This window comes from Dermacentor silvarum, chromosome 2 (assembly GCF_013339745.2).
Source record: "Dermacentor silvarum isolate Dsil-2018 chromosome 2, BIME_Dsil_1.4, whole genome shotgun sequence".
Taxonomy (NCBI): domain Eukaryota; kingdom Metazoa; phylum Arthropoda; class Arachnida; order Ixodida; family Ixodidae; genus Dermacentor; species Dermacentor silvarum.
Genome location: NC_051155.1, coordinates 90151296 through 90175176, shown reverse-complemented (window position 1 = coordinate 90175176; position 23881 = coordinate 90151296). Strand labels below are relative to the sequence as shown.

Here is a 23881-nt window from a genome sequence, read left to right as displayed (position 1 = left end):
TTGCCGGAGGCGCACAAGACGAGCCTAGTCGTAAGACTAAGACTTACCACTGCCGGTAGAACTCTCTTCAGAAGACTTCGATACCGTCTCGAAGAAGACAACAGTCCACAACGCGTACCCCCGACCCTGAGAGCGAGGATACACTTAGCACCCATACCAAGAAACATGCACCCAGAATACAACAAAGAGAGAAGACAAGCTAGAGCCGCCGTGCCACAAGAAAAATGCTAAATAAAGAAAGCAACGAGGCAGAAATAAGGTACAAGGATACCACAGGATACAAGGCAGGGCGATATGTTGCTTGCGTAACCAACAAGCAGAACGAAGCTATAGCAGCTGCATCAGTAGTTGCTAGGGACATTAAGGTAACCGAGCAGGTCGTAATAGCAATGGCCACACGGCCCTGCCGATGGGATGTACCGGTCATCGTCGTAACAGACTTTCAGGCAGCCTGCCGCCATTTCCGGGCAGGAAGAATTAGTAAGACGCACTCAACATCATTAAGAACCAGGAAATCCTTGAAACGTGCATTGTCTGGACCCCGGGACACGAATCCTTGGTGAGAAACAAAGCGGCTCAAGCCGCCGCTCGAGAACATGTACGCCGGAAAACCCCACCAAGACATCGTCTGCCGCCAGACCAAGACGAAAGGATACTAAGAAAATACTACAACATTCTAGAACATTATAAGAAGAACGGCGGGAATACCCGACACCACAGTGCAACCTTAACAGAGAAAAAGACGCCATACTACGCCGACTTCAGATGGGCAATTACCTCCACGACACTCTATACACGCAATGTACCCCTCAACTTATACAAGAGACTGCCAATTCTGCAATACGCCAAACACCCTTTACCACATGGTCTGGGAATGCAAAAAGAACCAATGGACAACCCCCATACAAGCCCCAACAAAATACTAGTGGGAGGTCCAGCTGACAAGCCCAAGTCCTGAGGACCAGCTACGGGTGGTGAAGAGGAATAGGCTATCCGCACAGGGTCACGCCTCTACCTGACATAGGGTGGCCGCCCACCTTCGGGCCATCAACAGCTTGGTCTCCGAAATAAAGTTTATTCACTCACACTTTCTGTTTTCTTTGTGCAAGAGACAAATATATCTGTGCGCTGTCTGTAAAACAGCGGCCAAGTTCATCTCAATACAGCGATCACATGGATTCTTAACGAGCGGTTGCACGGGCGCATGTATGTATCGCGCGATATTTTCATTTCGCTGCCGGCATTTCCGCCTGTGTGTTTCATTTCTTTTTGTTTTAGTTGCAGCGGATTTTTTCAAGATCGCCGGTCAAATTTAACGCGATTTCGTATTTTTCGGTAAAGATTTTATGAAAAGGTGGACCTTACTTGCTCGACAAATCGAAGTAGCCATGTAGCTAACTAAAAATATACACTAATAACATTTTAGAGCGCAGCTCTAAGGCGCCCGTTTCTGCTGCGAGCGTCGGCATCGTCCCTGGGTGTACCGAGCGAACTAGCACAGCTAAGGATGAAAGAGCGAACGCGGAGCGCGGAAGAAAGACGGCGATAGCGGAGAGCACGAGGAAGAAAGCGGAGGAGGAGGGTGCAGCGGAAGCATTAGGCGGAAATCGGAGGAGGAGGGCATGGCGAAAGCGCGAGAAGAAAAGTGCAGTGCCGCGCAAGACGAGCTCTGCGGCGACGATGGCTACGAGATGGCGCCAGAGTAGCGCGCGCCGTTTGTTCACCGATGACGCCACGGATACCATATATGAAAACAAAGCGCTGCAGGAGCGGAGGTCCTGTCTGCGGCGGCTGCTGCGAATCGCGCCCACGCGTCACCCACGCGCTGCCTCTCGCGATCTCCCGATTAGGAGTGGCAGTCGCGCCACACTTAGCTCCGTTTGCAACGTGCCGCACGAGACAGATTGTCCGCGCCAGCCAAAATATCGCGAATGAAAACACTTATGCAGCGGCGCTCCAATTTCGCATTAGGGAGTATCGTAATCGTCGGTGAAATTTTCGTTATTCACTTGTTGAAATTGCGAAACTGAAATTGAGACGTAGTGAAGTCACATCTGCCTAGCAGAAATCCTGAGACAAGCAGAATTTTGGAAACATTCCTCCCCAAATGTTCTAAAATATGCGTTGGCATCGTTGTTATAATCATTCAGAACTCTTAGAGGGAGGCTCTTTTGAAACTTCACAGTAACGCTAATTATTTGGAGGTGCCGAGAGGGAGATGGTGGGGAGCGCAAGGAGAGTAAGAACAGAAACATCATAATTGGTACAATTGGTACTAGCCTAATGATTTCCGCTAAGCAGTACTGCACTGCTTGATTTCGCAATTTAAATATGTAACAAAAAGTGAACAATTAATACGTTAATTAGTGTCCCTTTTCAATTATAGCTACATGGATATTCAGATTTACAATGTAACTAATGTCCGCCTGTTCTGATAAACCATTTGAATAAAACCGTTTTAAACACAGTCCTCTAAAAGTAATATAAATAAATAAAACACCGTATATTGCAAACCCGCCTGAATTTAAACTGCGTGTGTGGTATCACAAAGCACACGTGTGGACCGCACCACAGGCTTTAGGTCGCGGCATAGTGTTTGACGGGACAAAAGCAGACATTGTTTTGTGGACGCTTCTGACGCTGTTTGAAAATACAGCAGCTACTCTGCAGCTAGATGCTTCGTCGCCCTTGGGGAGATGCAATAGCTAGCGCTTCGCCACGATTTAATCTTTATTTATTCCTAATTATTTTAGATGTCTCAATATTTATCAAGATGAGCTCTGAACCACAGCGCGGCTCAGGCTGCCCTGCCATTGCTAACGCTCTCGTTCTCAGCCCGTTCCCCTATATATACTTCAGATGCCGCCAACGCGGCAGCTTCGCTCACGTGATCCCTCATGGCACGTCACGCCAAAGAAGCGTCCGCACGGCAAGTTTAATACTAGACGCCAGCGCTCGTTTCTACCCTGGCGGAACAATTCCACCTCCCAAGGGTGTACGTTTCCTCCGCTCCCCTTCACGGTCGCGCTCGCGCTAAGCTCGCGTTGAACGCGAAACGTCTCTTGTTTGCGTCTCTTCGGAAGACTGGTAATTACTGTTGCGTTAACTCCCACAACAGCAATGTAAACACAAAAGAGTTGATGCCACCAGTGAGATTCTACCCATTCCCAGCTAAATGCTACGAAAAAAAAGGCAGACAACAGACACGGATTAGCGCAGAGCGCCGAACAAAGCTCACGCGTGCAGAGAAATTGAATGTTTGCACGATGCATCGAACGTGACAGGAGTTCATTCCTGCATCACCACGGCACCAATAGATCGAGTTACTGGGAGATACACGCCCTAATCTTGGTCGCGCCGGCATTGACGCAGAAATGATTATATTGCTTTCAACTTCCGTCTCTTGACCACTGTTAAAAAATTGCCAAGCTATTTGCGCCGCTGCCGCTATTCTATATTGTAGGGGACGTACTAGTTAAAGTTGAGTAGACATGTCGTATTTGTGCTGTGCGGTGATATATATCTGCACAGTGCTGATGGAAGTCCGTGGTCGCCAACACAGACAACACGGATATTTTACAGACATTTTTTGGGAAACTGCAGAAATGACTGTAGCCAACAACCGTCGCATGTGCCGGCGATTTTTCCGGTGGTACATACGATGTCGTATCCGATTAACTGCTCCGCATCAACTACATGGCTAAGCAGGCGCTTCTCTTTCGCCACATTGCTGCCACTAATATATTCGTCAACCGAACAGATCTTCTTCAAGGCAGATCGAAGCGTGTACATCGTACACATGTCCTTCGAATGAACCGTCTACACACACGCACATATATATATATACCGCGAGCGGCAAGAAACCTGCGCAAACACGTGCAGTGCAGAAGGCAATCAAGGCGGTTTGAAGGAGAGATTGGAGAGATGTATAGCAGGCCAAATATTTAGCTTGCTTATGTTTTTTTTTTCTGTTTTCGAATGCGTTACGATGGAACTAACTTGCAAAACGGTCGATGTTAACTAATGCTCACAAAGCTCGTGAAGATCGTATAGTCATTTGTTAGTTTGTTCCTAATTTAAGGTGCTGGCGCACAGCAAGTCGCCGCTCGCACACGCTAGTTAAAGATTTGGGTGGCTGTATACACCCGGTCGTTGAAATTTTGCCGCCTCATGCGGCGCTCGCCCCTAAACATCGAGTAAGCGAAGGATCCAACGAACGAACGAACGAGCGAAGGAAGTAAGAATGTACGAGCGAGCAAACGAATCAACGAAAGCTTGTTTTGCCGCATGTAAACCTTCCGGCACATCAAAGCACAAGGAATACGATGCCGCCAGAGCGAAACATGACGCTCACTTCGCGCTCTATTCAAGGCCGCGCGTCGACAACGCGCTGACATAGAATAAAAGTTCGGCAAGTGTTGCACTCTTGTAACACAAGAAGGCGAAAGCCAGCTGCACACTTGGTAATAAATCAAGTTATACAATCGGGGCTACACTTATTGCAATACATAACGAGGCGCAATGGGAAGTATATAGGTGTGGCACAAAGGCGACCTCCTCAACGCCACATATGAACAGTTATTGTATTGCCTAAAGTGCAGCATGTTATTGCACGCAGCTAGGCTACACCATTAGTCAGCGAGATGGCTGCGACGTGACGTGTGCAATCACGCACGCACTAGGCACACCTTTAGTAAGCCAGAACCCTCGAGCAGCCGCGGATTCAGAGAAGAGTGCTCGTCTCGAACCCCGCAGGCCCGGGTTCGATTCCCACCCATACGGAAATGTACCAAATCGTTTTTTCAAAGCCACTGATTTACTTCGTTTGCAGGAACCTCCCTGATAAATGTGACGTCAATCTGAGCATTATTTTTTTTTTGCGACGTCGCCCAATTTTTGTCAAGGCGCAGTTTCGCTAAGATGACTGCAAGGGCACCGCCAACATAGACACCTAAGGCTTTCGCCTTAAAGGAACGAACTTTCCCCATTTTTTACTGCAGAATTGTCGTGGCTGTCTGCTCGTTGACCCACGAAAACTCCCTTTTTTTATAACTGTCAAATCCTTAGGCCACACAATGCTAAAAAATGCGCGAAATCGTTCAAGCGTAAGCGATTCGTAGGAGGCCCCTATTGCGTCAGAGCGCCGTCGCTCAGACTAATTGATCAAGAGCTAAATTATCTGGACAGTTTGACCATCTGAACATGTGACTTGGCTGTGCGCTCTGGTTGTTAAGTTGACTATTTGACGTCGAACTGTACTGACTTTAGACTGTTTGCGCTTCTTCACTCATTAACTGCTTGTGCATAACCACCACCACCAGCAAGCAGCAGCAGCAGCAGCAGCAGCCTATTTTTATGCCCACCGCAGTACGAAGGACTACCCCTGCGATCTTCAATTATCCCTGTCTTGCGCTAGCAGATTACGACTTATTCTTGGAAATTTTCTAATTTCATTCCACCACCCAATTTTCCGCAGTCCTCGACGGCAGTTTTATTTGAAAGAACATGTATACTGAACGCATTCGATGACGGCATTCAGTATAAAGGTTCTTTCAAATAAAAATTGTTACACTGCGCCCATGCGTTTTGTGTCGTGCCCTGTCGCTAAGCGCTGCTGCCAAGTTGCCAATAATGTACCAATCCAAGCTCAGTTTCAAGCCTTCTGCAAAAAAGAACCGAAGAAAGAAAAAAAAGCTGGCTTCACTCCGAGAAGAATGTTTCGCATTTCAAAAAAAAATCCAACAAAAATTCTGAGAACTGTCGACTACTGCGTAAACATTCTTTGGGTCGGCTGCTACTTCGCTTTTACTTATTTAGCTAGCTTATGCATGTCTACCCATCGCTACCAATCATATGCTATTACACTGTTATAACGATTACATGTGTTAACTTGAGCAATTCTCCATTTATTTTTAAGATATATAGGACGTCACGGCACGGACAGATCTTGTTGGGGTACTCGCCCAAGAACGCTTACGCATTAAATAGAAAGAATGGCCGAGCCAACGCACCGGTTGCGTCCAGATAGATGTTGATCGTGCTGTGCCTTGCGATTGTGTCGGTTACCTGGAAAAGATCTTTCAGCCTGCAGAGATGATGATGATGATTAGTGGGGTTTATTGGCGCAAGGGCCAGATGTGACCAAAGAGCGCCAAGGCGAAGCGCGCAAAACGGAAGCGTTGTGCATACGGACAAGTCTTCGAGCTTCTTTGTGTTGCAAAGACTGCTCCACCTAGGCGGCTCTTTGTCTATAGAGATACCTTTAGATGGACACTGAAGAAAAATAATTCAGGTTATACAAATAGGTAGATTACACTAATGGGAACAATGTCTGTCTTACCGCTTGCGGAGCATCGGCAAAGCCACAAAAGAAAAAGCAAAACAGGAACGGGGTCACCTTCATGTTTCACTATACCTAACCCGAGGTGTGGTGGATTTGGACAACCTGTGTACCTGCGTTTAAAGGGACGCTAAGGATAAAAAATGACTCAAGACTGACAAGCTCTAAACCCTACTTTAGTTACTTTAGCGATAATGGGTGATTGTTAGAAGAGAAAGTGAACGCTACACTTTCCCTTTTTTGTTGTTAATTTGAGACAGAGAGAGATTCAACTTTTATTGGTGCCAGCAATTCACGAGGGCGGACGCAGCCTCCCTCCGCCTAGCAGACGACCGAGATCCCCTGGGTCTCAGCGGCTGCCTCGGTTAGCTGGATGGCCCAGACCTGGTCTTGCTGGTGTGATGTGAGCAGCAGGGTTTCCCACTGCTGCCGGTTTTGAATTTTGCGGCCCTCGAAAGGAGCCGCCTTCGAGCATGCCCATAGAATATGTGGCAGATCCGCCCTACCTTTACACAATTTGCATTATTCGTTGTATTGCCCTGGATAGAATCTGCTGCAGGCCACCGGGTTTGGATACATGTTTGTTTGCAGGAGACGCCAGGCCACCGCCTGTTTCCTGGTTAGCGCAGGATGAGCTGGTGGGTACCGGGCCCTTCCCAGTCGATAGTAATCGGTTATTTCTTTGTAGCTCACCATGCGGTCTCCTCTCGTTCCCGGCCGGGCCGGCTCACTTGCTCGGCGAGAAGTCCTCGAGCTACGTTGTGAGCCGCCTCGTTGCCAGGGAGAGAGGAGTGCGCGGGTGCCAAAATAATTTGGATCGTCCCGCGTTGACAGGTCGCTGTTATTCTTTAGAATTTTGAGCGCCTCTGGCGAGATGCGTCCTTTCGCGACATTATGAACTGCAATTTTTTAGTCGCTTACCATAATTCTCGCTTTCGCGGAGGCCACCGCTAATGCTATGGCGGCTTCCTCCGCAACTTCGGCGTTGTCCGTTCTCACGGTGCCACTCGCGAAGGGATTTGAGAGCTTTGGAACTTGAAGCCGGCACCCAAGCGATGGTGTATGTCAGTGTGACGTCACGAATTTTAAACTCCTTTCTCGTTTTCAGTTGTTCAAGCTTATACATAAAGTTCTCTTTTTAGCTATTTTAGGGTCTAATGCCGTCAATGCTTACCGATTAAAAATAACAGCCCGAATAGATCCGGTCAAGAAGCACGACATCAAGGCGAGCGCGTACGGGAACTTCAGGCCGGCTTCGCCACATGTCTTCTATTTTTACGTTTATTTCTATCGCTTACCGAGTCTGCTCTCACGGCAGGAGTAGCTTTCTCTGCAATTCTAAAATGCTATCACTAATGCAGGTGAGCGTATTACGTCTATCGACCAACAAATAGTTCGGCAGCCACAACTCCAACAGTGCGCGCCGTTATGCGAAACATTGTTGTTTGGTGATGAAGGATGGTTCTCCCGAATGCTGCTCCGTCTTGGCTGCTTGGCGTTGTAGGGTAGTGCAACTTGCACATGCTCTAACCTAGAGATCCTTGCTTGCTTCGTTTGGACGAGATTAGGGCGACCAGCGACCTCGGCGCGCTTACGCTTAAGTTCCTCGACGCTTTTTTTTTTTCTTTTTAGCGGGGAACCGGTCCCGTATAGAGCGACGTGAAGACTGTGCGCAGCTCCTATGGGGCACTATATAGAAGGACCTAGGGCGACTAGCGTCCATTGTCAACTATCATTGCTAGACGCCTAGTGCTAACTTTAACAACCACCACTTGTGGAAGAAAGCCGGCGCGCTTTTCCTGGAAGCCGAGACAGGCGGTGGCAAGCGATCAGCGATTGATCTTTGATTCACAGTCACTTCGGGCACTATCTCTGTGATCATCTTATAATTCTAGACTGCACCACCTTTGGGTTCGGTGGCTGATATTTTTAGCTAGATGGCGTAGATTGATCGATTGAAAAACATTATTGAGAGTCCTGCGAAGTTAATTCGGGGCGGGTCTCAGCCCCCGGTCTAGGCTTCGGCCGCGAGCCGTTGGGCTACGCTCGACAATAATGCTTCGCATGAACATTAAAATAAACCGAAGGTTGAACTTGCCCAGTATCGTAAACATTTTTTTCGGCACAAAGTCGGCCCTAAACGCGCGAAAACACTCTCAATTCACGGACGCAACACTGACGTACCGGTGCTGTCGCATGAGCGAGAAATTCGCAAAACATATACTGTATCTTTTATCCGCCAGCTTGCAGCCATTTCCCGCGAAATGAAAAACGAAAAATTAGCTTTGAAAGAATGATTCCTCAGTATAAACTGATTTGGTGTCACTTTCAAGTGCGAAGGGTAAACCGGAAAATATAGAATGCAGAAGACGAGCGCACAAAGCTGAAACCAACAACTAGGGTGTTCACTAATAGAAAATGAAATATAAAATTCCTGGCGCGTGTCGCACCACATGCTGAAAAAGCTACACCAATCGCAAAAAATTAAAGGGCAAAAAACGATAAATGGCCTACTCTATACCCTCCTCGAAACAATGGATGCTGCAAGACGTAACCAGTGATTACTTAAGTAACGCAGCTCTTTACCAATAAGGCTTGGGAAGGTACCGTAAATATTGGGCGCGAGATTCTCGACTGCATGCAGAGACGAGGGCCCGAACTTACAAAAATCTCTTACGCTAGAATTGTTTCTAAGAGAAACTTCGAGCCAACCTTGATGCAGGACATATTATTATAGCGAAGGCGGCCAGCGCTCACGATAGAAAAGCTTCGTCAGTTCGGCTCAGCTGTATCGTTCTTGCTCACAAAACGACATCATGCGATTCCTGTGAGGGGCTCGATCGTCGGACACCGGATTGCCTGTTTAAACGGTGTGGTCGTTAGCACTGTTCTGAGTGTTCTCTTATTGGCTACCGGTATATATACTGCATATTGTGATTTCTTATAGGCTCCTCCGAACTTATTCGGCTGGCCCAACTTTCTATCCTTTTGTCTCAGGGTATGCATCTGTTTACAGGATCTCATCTCGGGTGTCAGTGCGAAGTTGCACTCGCGGACTCTCTTTGCGCTCGTGGACAAGCGGCAATGGCAGCGTTGTTGCTCTAGAACATTAGAGTGCTTTTCTTTGCGTGATATGTGATTCGTTGCCGTGACGCGCGATACTGCGCGTGCGCGTCCTTTTACCGACCACTATGCCGTGCAGGCTATCGTCATTGCGTAACGACATGGCACAATTCCGACCCTCCCGCTTCGACCAGAATTCGCATTTGCTGCTTCTCGTCGTCGCGACAGCAACAAGTAAATGGTAAAACCAGCCATCGCGTATAGTCCCATTCAACGCCGAGGACAAATTATTAGCGATGTTTTGTCTCTGTTATTGTAACGAGCGGTTTTGATGCTGCTGGGCCTCGTGCGCTCGTACGGCGGCGCCAGCGCTCCCGAACGCAGCAGCGCCACATGCGGCCAGGTCGTGCATACTCCGTGTGTTGCCTTCCCGGCGCGTTGCCCGAAGTTGTGCGCGGCGGCTGTGGTCGTGTGATAATGGCATCGCGAAACGAGCCCTCACACTTGCTGTTTTGCGGCTACAGAAGGATAAGCAACGTGAACGAATTCTTCAAACTAAGCAGTTTGGTTCGCGGCGCTGCCTTGTGCGCCGCTAATCGTGTATTGCGTGAGGGAACAAATAAGCAGTGCCGTTGGTCCGTCGGAAATCTTCGGAAAGCGTGCGAAACAAATAAAAAGCGTGGAGTACGACGTGCGCTCATACGAGAGCACATTGCTTTCTTGCTACGCATTCCTGTTATAATCGCAGCAACTTTTTGTAGCTAGTACTTGCATTTTAGTAATTTACGTTTAACGCAAGCTTTGCACGAACGCTTGGCCCGGGCATGGCACGCATAACCTAGCACGCGTTGGCCGGGACTATATACACATGTGCGCGTGGCGCAGCTTGGCGGGCCAGCCCGGGCTTGACGCTATGCAGCAGAAAGCGGGCCAGCCCGGCCTGACGACGAATCAAGAATGTGCCGCCAGTGCCCGGACTGAATTCACAAATCTTCTCGTTCGTAAGCACTATTTGGCATCAGCCGGCCGCCATTGCTGTTAATATATCAGCTATCAGGACCGGCTGCAATTTTCTCTTACGAGGAACGCTAGCGTAAGAGGCTTTTGTGAATACTGGCCCACCTTAAAAAGCCAGCTCGCGCCGTTAGATCAGGCCGTCAACCGAAAAAAAAAGAAAGTCAGAAGTTGTCTAAAATGTGCTGGCTGAGTTGGGTGCCGTAAAAGGGCCAGTGGCAAGAAAAAAGTCGCAGTTTCGCTCGAAAGGCTAAGCATCGATTGCGAAAGAAAATGAGCAGAAAGTCCATACGAAGTAAGGAGAGTACCTTTATCAGCCGCATCAACTTGTAAACATTCGCTTGCTAACTAAATTAACAAGCATGGCGTGAGCGCGCACAGCAAACATGAACACATCACACTCGACGACCTCGGACACTCGCTATCAAAACGCTGGCGTGAGAAAACGCCTCAGCAGCAGCGAGCGAAGTGAACTTCGTGCCGTTGTCTATCGCTTCGACGCAAACTAAGCGCCGAGAACACACAGCACGCACAAAGCTACAAGCCGCCGACGCACCTAGACTGTGCCCCCAACGCAGATCGCTCTCAAGATGCGACCGCGCGCTGCCGCCACATACGCAGTTGCAGCCGGAGTAGGACGCCGCCCCCCCCCCCCCCCCCCCGCCCTCACCCCGGTGCCTCGCAACGTCTGGTGCCTCATGCGCCACGTAAGACGGCGCGTTTTCCGCCCGCTTTCCTCCCTTTCGGGTGGGCGACATTGAGCCGCGATCACCGGCTCACCCTTGCACGCTTTCCCTCACACATACCGCATACGGCGCAAGGCGACGATTTTATCGCTCTGGGACTTTATACGGAACCTCACGGCGACGACGACGGCAGAAGTGCACCTGGAGTGTCCATATGATTGCTATTGTAATAAAAGGTCTCTGGTCGTAGCGTAGCAGGTAAAAATGCTACACGACTAGACTGCCGAAAACATTAAATGACTGATTACAAGCAATACTCACAGGTTATCATGTAGGCATTCGCCGCGAAATCAAAAACAAGACTTCCATAATCAATTTTATTTCTACATTCTTTTGACAACTTTTGCCGCTGCTTCACTTCTGATAATTTGAGCTACGTTGTTTAGCAGGTGAAGAACAGTAACAAGACATTAACAATCAGTCGGTTGTGGCGAAATATCTGGTTCGAAAATGCGGAACAGTTTTTCGCATACGAATGGTGAGTCTGTAATATTCGATTCGTATTAGAAACTTCTAATATTCGCTTGCCCTTATAATAATAAACAAGGACAAGGGACGCGACTACGACCCAATAATATTTTAGAGAGCAAGCAGAAGAAAACGTGTGAAGACGTGTTTGTTAACTTTGCCCGCGCCTGACGGCTGCAATCAGCTTCGTGCGATTTCCAGAAAAATCGATAAAATTGAAACTTCGCCAGCTTCCAGGCGGTATCTACATAGCCATAGTGACATCTGTGCACACAACAGTAGACAGAGGTTTATTTTATTTTTTTTTCACCACGTACGCAGGTTCCCGTCACTATGGTGGCCATTCTCATCCCTGCGTGGCGGCGAGCAGTGAACACACGTTTTGCCAGCAAGGCCTACTTCTTCACGACGGCAATTATTTGATTCTACGCTCTAGCATGGCACGCGATGACAGTTTGCAAAACGTTGATTCCTCGGCATGTCTACCGAGGTTTCGCGAAGAGGCGGCGCATACGTGTGCGAGCCAAACGTATCAAGATAACGTGTCACGAATAACGCCAAGCTAAAGGTTTCCACGTACGCGAATCGCGTTATGTGTAACGCGAAAGGGGCACGGAAGATAAAGACGGCAAGACGCCGTGCTACGCATCCCGTTATGCAATGTCGAATCGCCCTTCAGTCGGTCGTTTTGAATTTGCATGCAGTTGACGTTGTTGAAAATATGGAGGGTAACCACGTGACCTGCTTACATCAATTCGCCCCGCCAGGCTATATGACCCGGAGTTCGCCGTCTACGACTGTATTAACTGGCGTTTTCCTCCGGGGTACGTTGCGAACATTCCTCGACCAGCAATCAGTTTCGCGTGTTACTTGGAAGTGTCGTAAGCGAAAAATGCAGCAACATGTCCGTGGAGGAAAAAAAATATCCCCGTCACTTACCGCCGCTTGAGTATGTCGGTGTAGTTCCTGGGTATGTGGATGGTGCCCCAAACATCCTCTCTCCGCACGGCAGCGAACGACTCGTCGAGGTTCGGGTACGGCTTCTGCGCATCCACAGTTCACAACTCACTGAGCGCCAGCCGCCGGCTCCATAGTAGCCGCACCCCAGCTCGCGCCGATGTCTAGCTATCCCTTCACACACTCTCTCTCACTGCGCCATGAGTAGCGAAATAAACTAGGAGGGAGCATTAGAGCACTGCACGGGCTCGGGCTTACCCGAAAGCCCGGGCCCGACCCGGCCCGTGGGCCGGGCCGGGCCTGGTAGGGCAGTTTTTTCACGGGTTCGGGCCGGGCTCGGGCATGGCATATGCTTTTTGACCCGGGCCCGGGCTGCGCTCGGGTATTTTGACGCGGGCCCGGGCCGGGCTCGGACTTTCTGGTGGTGTGCATGTAACGTGCAGCGAGTTACACTCGCGCGTCCCGACTCTGAAAAACCTGTTGCCCCGGCGCAGCTGGAAGCTAGCAGTGCTACTCCTGTGTACTTCCCTTTTCTTCTTCCGTCGTATTTTGCGTCGTTTGAACGGAATGTAAAAGTCCAGAAAGACCCAAGTCGCCTCAAACCAAAGGATGCCATTTTATTCCTTACCTAAATCAATTTAATCATTGCTTTCAGCGCGGTACAAGCGCGTTCGCGACTTGCTGATTCTTCAAAGGCGAATTGGTAAAACGATGACTGGTAAGATGAGATAATTCGTCACGCGGGTGAAATATGGCACTGCGGCCATCCATGATTGCACGCATGTTCTCAACCGGCCACCTAGCAGCAGCGCATTACGCTGCACCATGGAGGAACGAGAAGCTTTCTTTCTCCATTTACTCCAACCATGGGCTGCGCTCACGACCGGTCGTGGCTGCGCTTCGGCTATAGTGTACTAGAATACGGTTGAGTGGGACGAGCGGCTGGGGCATGCTTTGCAGTGAGGCGCCCGACGTGGAAAAATACTGTGGCGGTGCTGCGTTATAAGTGAATTGGGCCGCATTAAGGTCGCGCCGTTGGAAACTTCTTGCGATACTGCTCGGCAGGGTCATTCGTACTACTTCGCGCGCTGGTATTTGGGATCAGACCACTCAAATGGTGTTCTCTTAATTGCATATGACATGTATTTATGCTTTAAGAATAAATTCCTTTCATTCTCTTCTTTATTTCATTTTTTAATGCCGCTCGGTGTTCTTTTTCGGTCTCGGGCCGGGCTCGGGCCGGGCTCGGGCCTAAGGTAAAGGGGTGGCGGGTCGGGCCGGGCGGCTAACGTAGATCATTTCCGGGCCGGGTCTCTCCATAAAACTTTTGGCCGGGCTCGGGCGGGCAGCCAAACGTAAAAACGGACCCGGGCCGTGCCTGGGCTGAAAAAAATTGGCCCGTGCAGTGCTCTAGGGAGCGTCACGACGCGCAACCAGTCTTGGTAAGCGAACTCTCATTCAAGCCATTCCCTTCGCCTTTTTTTCCCTCTCAGTATCCACCCAGCACGTGACCTCTAAGACTCAGCGTATTAGTCGGGAATACTTGGTTCCCGGTAGTTTTTTAATCGGTGTGCACTTGTTGGGCTGCCCTGCGTGCTGCTACTCTGCCCGCTGAGCGGGAGCACTTAAACCTACCGCACGCTCTCACGTGACGATCACGTGTTCGGCCGATACGCGTGGCTTCAATCTTCAATCGTGTTGCGAAATGCTGTGGCTTAATTCTCTCTTCCCTTCCTGCACGCTCGCAGGGATTTCCAGGCACTCTGCCATAACTGAGGAATACAGTGCCGAAATGACAAGTAGCGAAGGAGAACGACCACAAACGAGTGATTGCTTGTGTTCCTTTTCCTTCCGCATGTTTCGCCTTCCCAAAGCCCTATGCCTAAGTAATGAACTACATTCTAGCCCAGTTATATATCCTACTACTACGCCGTAAAGTCCAGCATGGACACTGGGCGTAGCAGAAAGGAAAACATGTTGGCGTATTCGGACACATAATTAGAATTTGCAGTGCGACTAAAGGCGACGGCTAAATGAATGTATGATGCTATTGCTTTTATTTCGGTTCATGCGATGTTTATATATATCGGGTACTTGTGAAAATGAAAATAGTTACGGTGACGTTTCACTTCGGGAACGCGAGTGACGCGCAAGCGTATGTATGGGTGCTATAGCGCACACGAAGCTATCGGCCCTCGGTGTGCCTAGACGCCTAGACTCTGTTCGCATCGCAGATCGCTTTCAAGATAGGGCTCGCGCGGCTGTGTCGTGCGCAGCAGTAGCCGGAGTATAACGCCCTCCCCCTCATTCCCGTCCTCCGGTACCTTGCCTGCGACGGAAGACGGCGCGCTTCCTCCCCGCTTTTCGCCCTTGCGGGCGCAAGATTGAGCAGCCATCGTCGGGTCACCGTCGCACGCTTTCACTCGCACATGCAGCATACGGTGCGCGTGGGCAATGTTAATACGAGACGAAACCGGTACGTCCATAGCGCGCACAGAACCCGTAGCAAGTGTCAGAAGAGGTCAACCCAGCGCGCTTCCGCCTACTCCGCGACGATTCGCCTCGGTTCTCCTTCCCAGCTTCGCTCAACGCCACAAGGCATTGCTTTGCCGCGCGCCCAGCGCGCTCCTCCGTACTTTCCCCGGCGCGCAATACTCTTCTCCACCTCCAGGCGCCTTCCTCCTCCGGCACTCGCTTCCCTCGCGGCGACAAACATGATTTCGCCGATTTGAGAGACGGGGAATGTACGCTTGCGCTTTAAAAAAAACAAATAAGCGTCGTTGAAAGTAGCGCTGTGTGTGTGTCGTCCTCCTCTGTAGCCGTCTAATCGTGCTGCACATTCTAATCATGAAACAAACGGTACCATTTAAAGTGAGAGCGGAACACTAAGTTTAGGTAGCAGTGTTTCAAAACCTTAGCTCTGTGTCACAATCTTGTAGTGACACAAGGCGTTGACGAACACGAAACAAGCGAGACCAGAGAATCGGCACACAAAGCGAACGTTGCATTATGCCCTGGACACTTGCGAAGGCTGTATTGGGCACTGGACGCTTCTACTATCGTCATAGCGATCGGCATTCTCCGGGTGTGCGCTCGTGGCACATTGCTGGGCTTGGCTGGGGAGCTGCCGTGCCTGACCAGCCATTTGGTGCTCGGACACGGCAGAGTAAATGCGCTGCTGTCTGCTCGGCTGCCTGGTGGCGGCTGGTCGTATGGTTGCTCTTAGAAAGAAGGTCACGTCAGTTATTCATTAAAAGCTGGTATCTGCTTATTCTAAAGTTAATGAAGATTCTAGTCTTCTAGTAAGAGCCGCTAGTAACGGCGCCGGTAGTTGCATTCAATACCCAAAGGAGGTGGTCCATACGACAAGTCAGGGTAGTTAGTTTACGAACCATAGAAAGGAATGACACCGATACAGCGGCATTTGCTGCCCAGTTAAGTTACCGGCGCCTGTTTCGTTTACTAGTAGCACTTCCAATGCCAGGAAATAATTAGGTCGCTTCTATTCTAAAAGTGAATTATAGACACGCATGTGAAAAAAATAAAAAGAAAGAAAGAAGACGGCCGCATTCGAAAAAAGTTTAGTGATATTTAAAACACCATCAAATAATAGCCTGTAAGGGTTATGCGTGCAGGACCATTAGGTCTTAGACTGTTTCTTACTCGTCTTCATTTTTTATTACCGTTTGCTGAGATTCCACCAAGCAATCATCGCCTTACGGACGTTGTAAGTATATAAGTAGCAACTTCATAAATAAATACCACACACAACGGTTGTGTACTTCTGGAAGTAATAAATATATTTGTTCTTTATTTCCATACGTGGTATGACATACAGACGTTCCAGCACAGGCATCTTTCGCTTTCCCGTAAGTACAGAGCAACAAGAAGGTTTCACTTCGTTTTGTTGCCAATTTGGGCCTCTGTTGGTGCGACGATATGAAAACTCAAATGTGTCTACACTGACACGCGCATTGTTTATCTTTTACAGTGAAGCTGTTTTTGCAGACCCTGTGTGGTCGTTGTCGTAGCGCTTAAGAGGGGCCACGTGACCTAGCGGGAGAGGAGCGGAAAAGAAGAGCTCGACAGGGGGAAAGAGTCGGAGTGACCCCTTTCCCCCTGTGAGAATGCTGTAAGAGGGTCCAGATGAAAAGGAGAACGGGGAGGGGGGTTGAAGTAAGACATGCTGTCCAATACTCGCGTTGGAGGGGGAGAGCATGAGGCGCGCCAACCTATGGCGGTGTAGGAAAAAAATGTCGCAGTTCTGCCCGAAAGGCGAAGCATCAATTGCGATAGCAAATTAGTAGAGAGCTATTCGGAGTGGGGATAGCAGTTTTATCGGCTGCATAAACTTGGACACATTCGCCTACTAACTGAATTAACAAGCGTGGTGTCAGCGCGCACAAGCAAACATGAATAGATCACACTGGATGACCGCAGACAACCACTGTCAAAACTCTGGCAGCAAGCGCAGCCGCCGCAGCGAACGAAGGTTCGTGCGGTCTATCGCTTCAACGGAAACTGAGCGGCGAGTGCACAGCGCATACAAAGGTCAGAGCCGTGTGGAGATCGCTTTCAAGATACGGTGCGTGCGACAGGCCGCACCGACGCAAAGCGCAGTTGTTGGCAGAGTAAAAGCTGCCCCCCCTCCCTCCGGCGATGCCTTCCCGCTCTCCTCCTTTCGCGTGGGAGATCGAGTGGCCACTTCCGCATTTGGTGCCGCAGCACAGCGTCGTCTCCCCCTCCCTCCCTCCCACCCACAGCCTTTCCGCGACGGAAGTCGCGTTTGCTCGCCGCCGTGCGTTCGCTCTCCGTGATAGCACGCGTCCCCCGCGCGCTTTCACTTGCACATACGGCGCGCGGCGACGATTCTATCGCCCTTGGACTTTATACGGAACCTCACGGCGACGACGACGGCTGAAATCCACTTGAAGTGTCCATATAATTGCTATCGCAATAAAAAGTAGGTCAACGGAGTGGAGAGTGAGAGGGAGTCGCGTTAGCCTTGGTTTTATATACGGCACTTTGGTCAAAGACAATTGTCTGGGAACGTCGTAGAAAAAGCGTGCGGAACGCGCTAGCAACGCCGTCACCCGTCAACGCCGACGCGTCCCATCCACCGCAATTAGCGCCGTTCACAGCTTCGCTGTTCGGCCATCTTCACGGAGTGGAAGGGGCGGTGATTTCTTTCCGGTTACCGTTGTTCACCGGCTAACCACAGTCACAAAGCACAACGTAACAATATCGTGCTCTGGCTTACACGGATAACGCTGCATTATATATATATATATATATATATATATATATATATGGTATCGTGCTCTGGCTTACACGAATAACGCTGCGTTATATATATATATATATATATATATATATATATATATATATTGTGAGCGCTAACTGTGCAGTAAATGCTGGCCAATCAGGGAAGTCGGTGCGGTGACAGACCAAATAGGCCCAGCTGGCGGAGCTGAGGTAGTGGCAGCAGTGAATGCGGTGGTTTGTGCCATGACTGGTGTTGGCGAGCACAACCGTCGACCAGAGCGGAGCTCCAGGGGTGACCGGTAGAGCAAGAGGACGGGGATATCAACGCACGCTCCACCACTTGTGAGACGACGCCCGGGACGAAGGAAGTGCTCTTGTATTGTCACACAGCGCAAGACAGCCCACGAACATCAACCCGACAAAATGATGATGATTATGAGAATGGATATATACACATGAAGACGATGATGAACTGCACAGTTAGCGCTCACACACGAGTCACACAAGCTCCGCAATGTTGCCTTCTACCTAATTAAGGCAGGTCGCCCAAACTTGGTTTTTCTACCATGAGGGCGACTTCCCTGATTGGCCAGTATTAACTGCACAGTCAGCGCTCACAACATATATATATTGTAGCGAAGCGTTGGAACTCTGAAGTGGGTCGTCAGCTCCAGCGCCTTCTAGTGGGTCGTCTTCTTCGGCTCTCGAGCGCCGCTCGTGCTGAGAGTCCGTGCTGGTACTGGGATCGATACCCAGCACCTCCACCAAATTATAAGGGTGTTTATTAGGCGGCAATTAAAGCAGCGCAAGAGCGACAGTCCAAAAAGCGCAGCACGGACTCTCAGCACGAGCGGCGCTCGAGAGCCGAAGAAGACGACCCACTAGAAGGCGCTGGAGCGGACGACCCACTTCAAGGCGCTGGAGCTGACGACCCACTTCAGAGTTCCAACGCTTCGCTACAATAACCCCGGGTGTGAAAAGGGAGCCGCCCGGCGACTTAACAGGTTGTCACCAAGAGTGGGTCATGGTATATCTTGAGGCGCTCCACATTGACGATGTCGCGCCCTCGACGGCGCATGTCCAAAGATGGTTCAACGGGTTCGATAAGGTAATTGACTGGAGACTTGCGTTCGACGACACGGTAGGGGCCTTCGTATTTGGGCAGTAGTTTCGAAGACAGTCCAGTTGCGGTGGTAGGGACTGAGAGCCAGACGAGCGTCCCAGGGGAAAACGTGGGCGCATAAGTGGTGCTGTCACCGCGGATGCTCTTCTGCCGCTCTTGTTCATTTGCAGTAAAGGTCCGGGCAAGGTCGCGACACTCTTCAGCATGTCTGGCTGTGGCAGATATAGGCGTATACTCAGACGTGTCTGGCCTGTAGGGAAGGATCGTGTCGATCGTGTGCGACGGGTGGCGGCCGTACAATAAGAAGAACGGTGAGAAGCCAGTAGTACTCTGAGGGGCGGTATTGTAGGCGTAGGTGACGAAGGGCAGAATGGCATCCCAATTTGTGTGGTCGGCGGCGATGTACATTGAGAGCATGTCGCCGAGCGTGCGGTTAAATCGCTCTGTGAGACCATTTGTCTGTGGGTGGTAAGCAGTAGTTTTGCGGTGAACGACGTGACACTCTTTGAGAATGGCTTCAACGACTTCCGACAAGAAGACACGGCCTGGATCGCTGAGTAGCTCCTGGGGTGGACCGTGACGTAGTATGAATCGGTGGAGCAGGAAGGAGGCCACATCGCGTGCTGTAGCCGCTGTAAGGGCGGCTGTTTCGGCGTATCGCGTGAGATGGTCAACAGCGACGATGGCCCAGCGGTTACCCGCCGACGTCAGAGGAAGAGGTCCGTATAAATCAATGCCAACGCGCCCAAACGGCCGGTTAGGACAAGGTAAAGGATGTAGACCTGCTGGCGAAAGGTTCGGCGAAGTTTTCCGGAGCTGACAATCGACGCAGGAGCGAACAAATTTCTGCACGTACCGGTACATTCCCCGCCAAAAGTACCGTTGTCGAATTCGGTAGTAAGTTTTGTATACCCCAAAGTGTGCACACTGCGGATCAGAGTGGAATGATTCACATATTTGAGAACGGAGACTGCGGGGTACTACCAGTAACCACTGGCGGCCGTCGGCGCTGTAATTGCGTCGGTGAAGTGGCTCGTCGCCAATGGCGAAATGGTGGGCTTGACGACGCAAAGCGCGAGTGGGTGGTGTTGCCGACGGATCAGTGAGCAACTCTATCAGCGAGACAATCCATTGGTCCTTGCGCTGTTCTGTAGCGATGGTGTGAAGGTAGATGGAAGAAACGGCCAGTTGAGTTCCTGAGCAGCGGGCGTTGTCATCGGGTAAGGGGGAGCGCGAGAGGGCGTCGGCGTTGGCATGTTGGCGTCCGTTGCGGTAGAGCACGCGGATGTCGTAGTCCTGCAGACGAAGTGCCCAACGGGCGAGACGGCCTGAGGGATCCTTCAATGACGACAGCCAGCAGAGTGCATGGTGGTCAGTAACGACATCCAACGGGCGGCCATACAAATAAGGGCGAAACTTCGTAAGGGCCCAGATGATCGCCAGGCATTCTTTTTCGGAGACGGTGTAGTTGGCCTCGGCTTTAGTAAGCGTACGACTGGCATACGCCACGACATATTCAGGGAGCCCTGGCTTGCGCTGCGCAAGGACAGCGCCAAGGCCAACACCGCTGGCGTCCGTGTGTACCTCTGTAGGGGCCGTAGGGTCGTAGTGGCGTAGCATGGCACCGACGTGGAGGACTGGCTCGCTATCTACGAGCGGGTGAGTGTACCCAACAAATGGGACGAGGCAGCCAAATTGAGCAACTTGGTCTTTTACCTGGCGGGCGTAGCAAGTCTGTGGTACCACAACCACGAATCCGATTTCCCGACCTGTTCCGCTTTCAAGACTGCCATTATCGACGTGTTTGGCCGCCCTGCTGTTCGCAAGCTGCAAGCAGAACAGCGTTTGCGCGAACGCGCTCAGCAGGCCGGGGAATCTTTCACCAGTTACATAGAGGACATTCTGGACTTGTGCAAGAAAACAAACGCGACCATGTCCGAGTTGGATAAGATCAAACATGTCATGAAGGGCATCGACGACGACGCCTTCACCATGCTCCTCGCCAAAAATCCTGGCACGGTGGCAGAGCTAATACCTTTGTGCCAGAGTTATGAGGAGCTACGCCGGCAGCGGTCGTTGACCCGTCGGCCGCCAGCACGGGACGCAGATCTCGCTGGCTTGTCACCCGTTTCTGACCACACCTCCTTGCTGGCAGAAATGAAGACATTTGTGCGCGAAGAAATCGCACGCCAGCTCTCTCTGCTGCCCTTTGCTCACCCGCAGCATGTGGAACAGCCATCAACCACACTCCCGCCTCCCCTCCGCCGAGTTAGTGAGCAGGAAATCGCCGAAGTCATGCCCGAATATCACCAGCGCCCTCCGGCACCAGCGCCACTTAGCTACGCTCAAGCTGTCGCCAGGCCAGCCCAACCAATCACTGCGGCTGCTCCGTTTCGTTACGCCGAAGCCGTCCCTGGGCCTCAGTCGTTCGAAGCGGTTGTGCCGCCTACGTACGCCGATGTCACTAGGCTCCGTCTGCAGCCCACCATGCAGCCATATCAGCAGCCGCTACGTCCATCGCGTCCTGAACCATGGGTGGGACCCTCTCCGGCAAACCGTTGGCGCACTTCCGACAACCGTCCCATATGCTTTGCGTGTGGTTACGCCGGCCATGTTGCACGTTTTTGCCATCGCGTGCAGTCGCCTCGAGTGGCATCACCCGTCATGAGCCAGTCCAGCCGCCCTAGTTACGAACCAACGCCGCCTGTGTCACCGACGTTCCGCCCAGCTCATTCTACCCGCCGTTCGCCGTCTCCACGACGTCGCTCATTGTCGCCGATGCGGCCACGTCAGGTCGCACGGGATCGGGAAAACTAGTCGTCGCAGCCCCCGAGGCAAGGGCTGCGACGCTATCGAACTGTGAAAGCCCTCAGGAGCCACCATCCAACATAATAGACGTGTTTGTAGACGGTGTTCGCGCATCTGCCCTTATAGACACTGGAGCCGCCGTATGCGTTATGGACGCCACACTTAGTCGTTTCCTACGAAAAGTGACGACGCCACTTTCGGGGCTATCCCTTCGTACGGCTAGCGCCCACAGTATTCACCCGACAGCAGTAATCACAGCTCGCGTCGTCATTCGGGACGCCATGTATGCCGTCGAATTCATCATCATTCCTGCATGCTCGCACGACATCATCCTGGGATGGGATTTTCTCTCCCGCCACAACGGCGTCATTCATCGCACACCCGCCGAAATAGAACTCTCGCCGTTCTCAGAGATGACGCCGGCAGACAGACCGTCGCTTTCGCACAAGATACTCGTCACAGATGATACCCAAGTGCCGCCGAACGCGTCAGCAGCTGTGTCAGTGTACTGCGACGGTCTCTGCGACACAACTGCACTCCTTTCGCCATCTGACCGCATTCGCACTAAGAAAGGATTGTTGGTGCCCTTTGCGACAGTGCAAATCACTCACGGTGACAGCGCTATTTTTGTTAGCAATCCATCTCCATATACGGTCACATTGCTGCGCGGGGAATGTCTCGGCAGAGTGGAACCCCTCGAAGACGCACAAGTAGTCGACGTACCGGATGACACGCATTGGCCCAGCTCCTGTACGCTCAGTGCTGTTTCGAAGTCGGATTCATCACCCGAAGATGTATTTGGCTCCTCCTTCGATGAAAACCTTACGCCAGTCCAGCGTTCACAGCTTATGTGCCTGTTGGAAGAATTTCACCCATCTTTCGATGTCGCGCAGACTTCCCTGGGCCGCACGTCCACTGCAACGCATGGCATCGACACTGGCTCCCAACCGCCACTGCGGCTACGTCCATATCGCGTCTCTCCTGCAGAGCGTCGAGTAATTAACGAGCAAGTCGACGACATGCTTCGACGGGATGTTATTCGACCATCAAACAGTCCCTGGGCGTCTCCGGTCGTTCTTGTTGCGAAGAAGGACGGTTCCGTACGGTTCTGTGTGGACTGCCGACGGCTCAACAAGATAACCCGCAAGGACGTCTATCCGCTGCCACGAATAGACGACGCGATTGACAGCCTCCAAGGAGCTGAATTCTTTTCATCGCTCGATTTGCGCTCAGGGTACTGGCAAGTCCCTCTGGCTGAGGACGCTCGAGAGCCGAAGAAGACGACCCACTAGAAGGCGCTGGAGCTGACGACCCACTTCAGAGTTCCAACGCTTCGCTACAATATATATATATATATATATATATATATATATATATATATAGTGCGTGTGCGGGCCTGTGTACTGCATCTCTGGACACATTTACCGTGTACACTACAAAATTTATGGATGCTGCAAAGTATTGTAAATAGTGAAGTGCGCGTTTTCCTGAATGTCGATTTTTCGGACGTTGTGATGTCTATGTCTGGTCGTCTTGGACGTGCAGGAGTGTATGACCTGAAACGTCGTGGAGTTGAAGTCCGATGTCAATACGAAACGGTTCCTGAGCGCTGGTCAAGCCGCAGTCACAATCTTTGCCCTAAGAAGTTGCTCCGCTCACAGAAGGAATAAAGGTAACTCAGTTCGGCGTGCTATTAGCCGCTGCACCAGAAGCACGCGCAGGTTTGTACTCTAACACATGCCACGCGCATGATCCCTAAAAAGAAGCCGTTTGGACTAGTGCTTTAATGAGAAATCAGCAGATGCAGCAACCAGAGCAGAGATGCTTGAAAACCTTTACGCGTTATATGACTTTTTAACGCGATAGCGTGAAGGGCCCCATGTCGCAGAAAATCCGGTGTCGGTGTCGGCGGCGTTGCCCGTTAGAGAAAAATCATCCCGAACCACGCAACTCGAACCACGCAGGCCTCCGCGTGGCGCATAGGCGTTACTGAATTAATGGATCTCGAAGTAAAATGCGTCAGAAAATTTGTTAAAGAACAACTTACACACAACCTACGGACATGATAGCGTCGGGTTGTAATTTGAATATACGAGA

At 50.9% G+C, this 23881-nt stretch overlaps 1 protein-coding gene across 1 annotated transcript in view; it reads right to left on the bottom strand.

Annotated features, from left to right (window-relative positions):
* Positions 1–23881, bottom strand: part of LOC119440215 (ABC transporter G family member 23) — a 65875-nt gene that overhangs the window by 21857 nt on the left and 20137 nt on the right. Inside the window, exon 9 of the mRNA XM_049662815.1 lies at positions 12571–12674. Coding sequence (XP_049518772.1) covers positions 12571–12674 — 104 coding nt within the window. The remainder of the gene's footprint in view (positions 1–12570; positions 12675–23881) is intronic.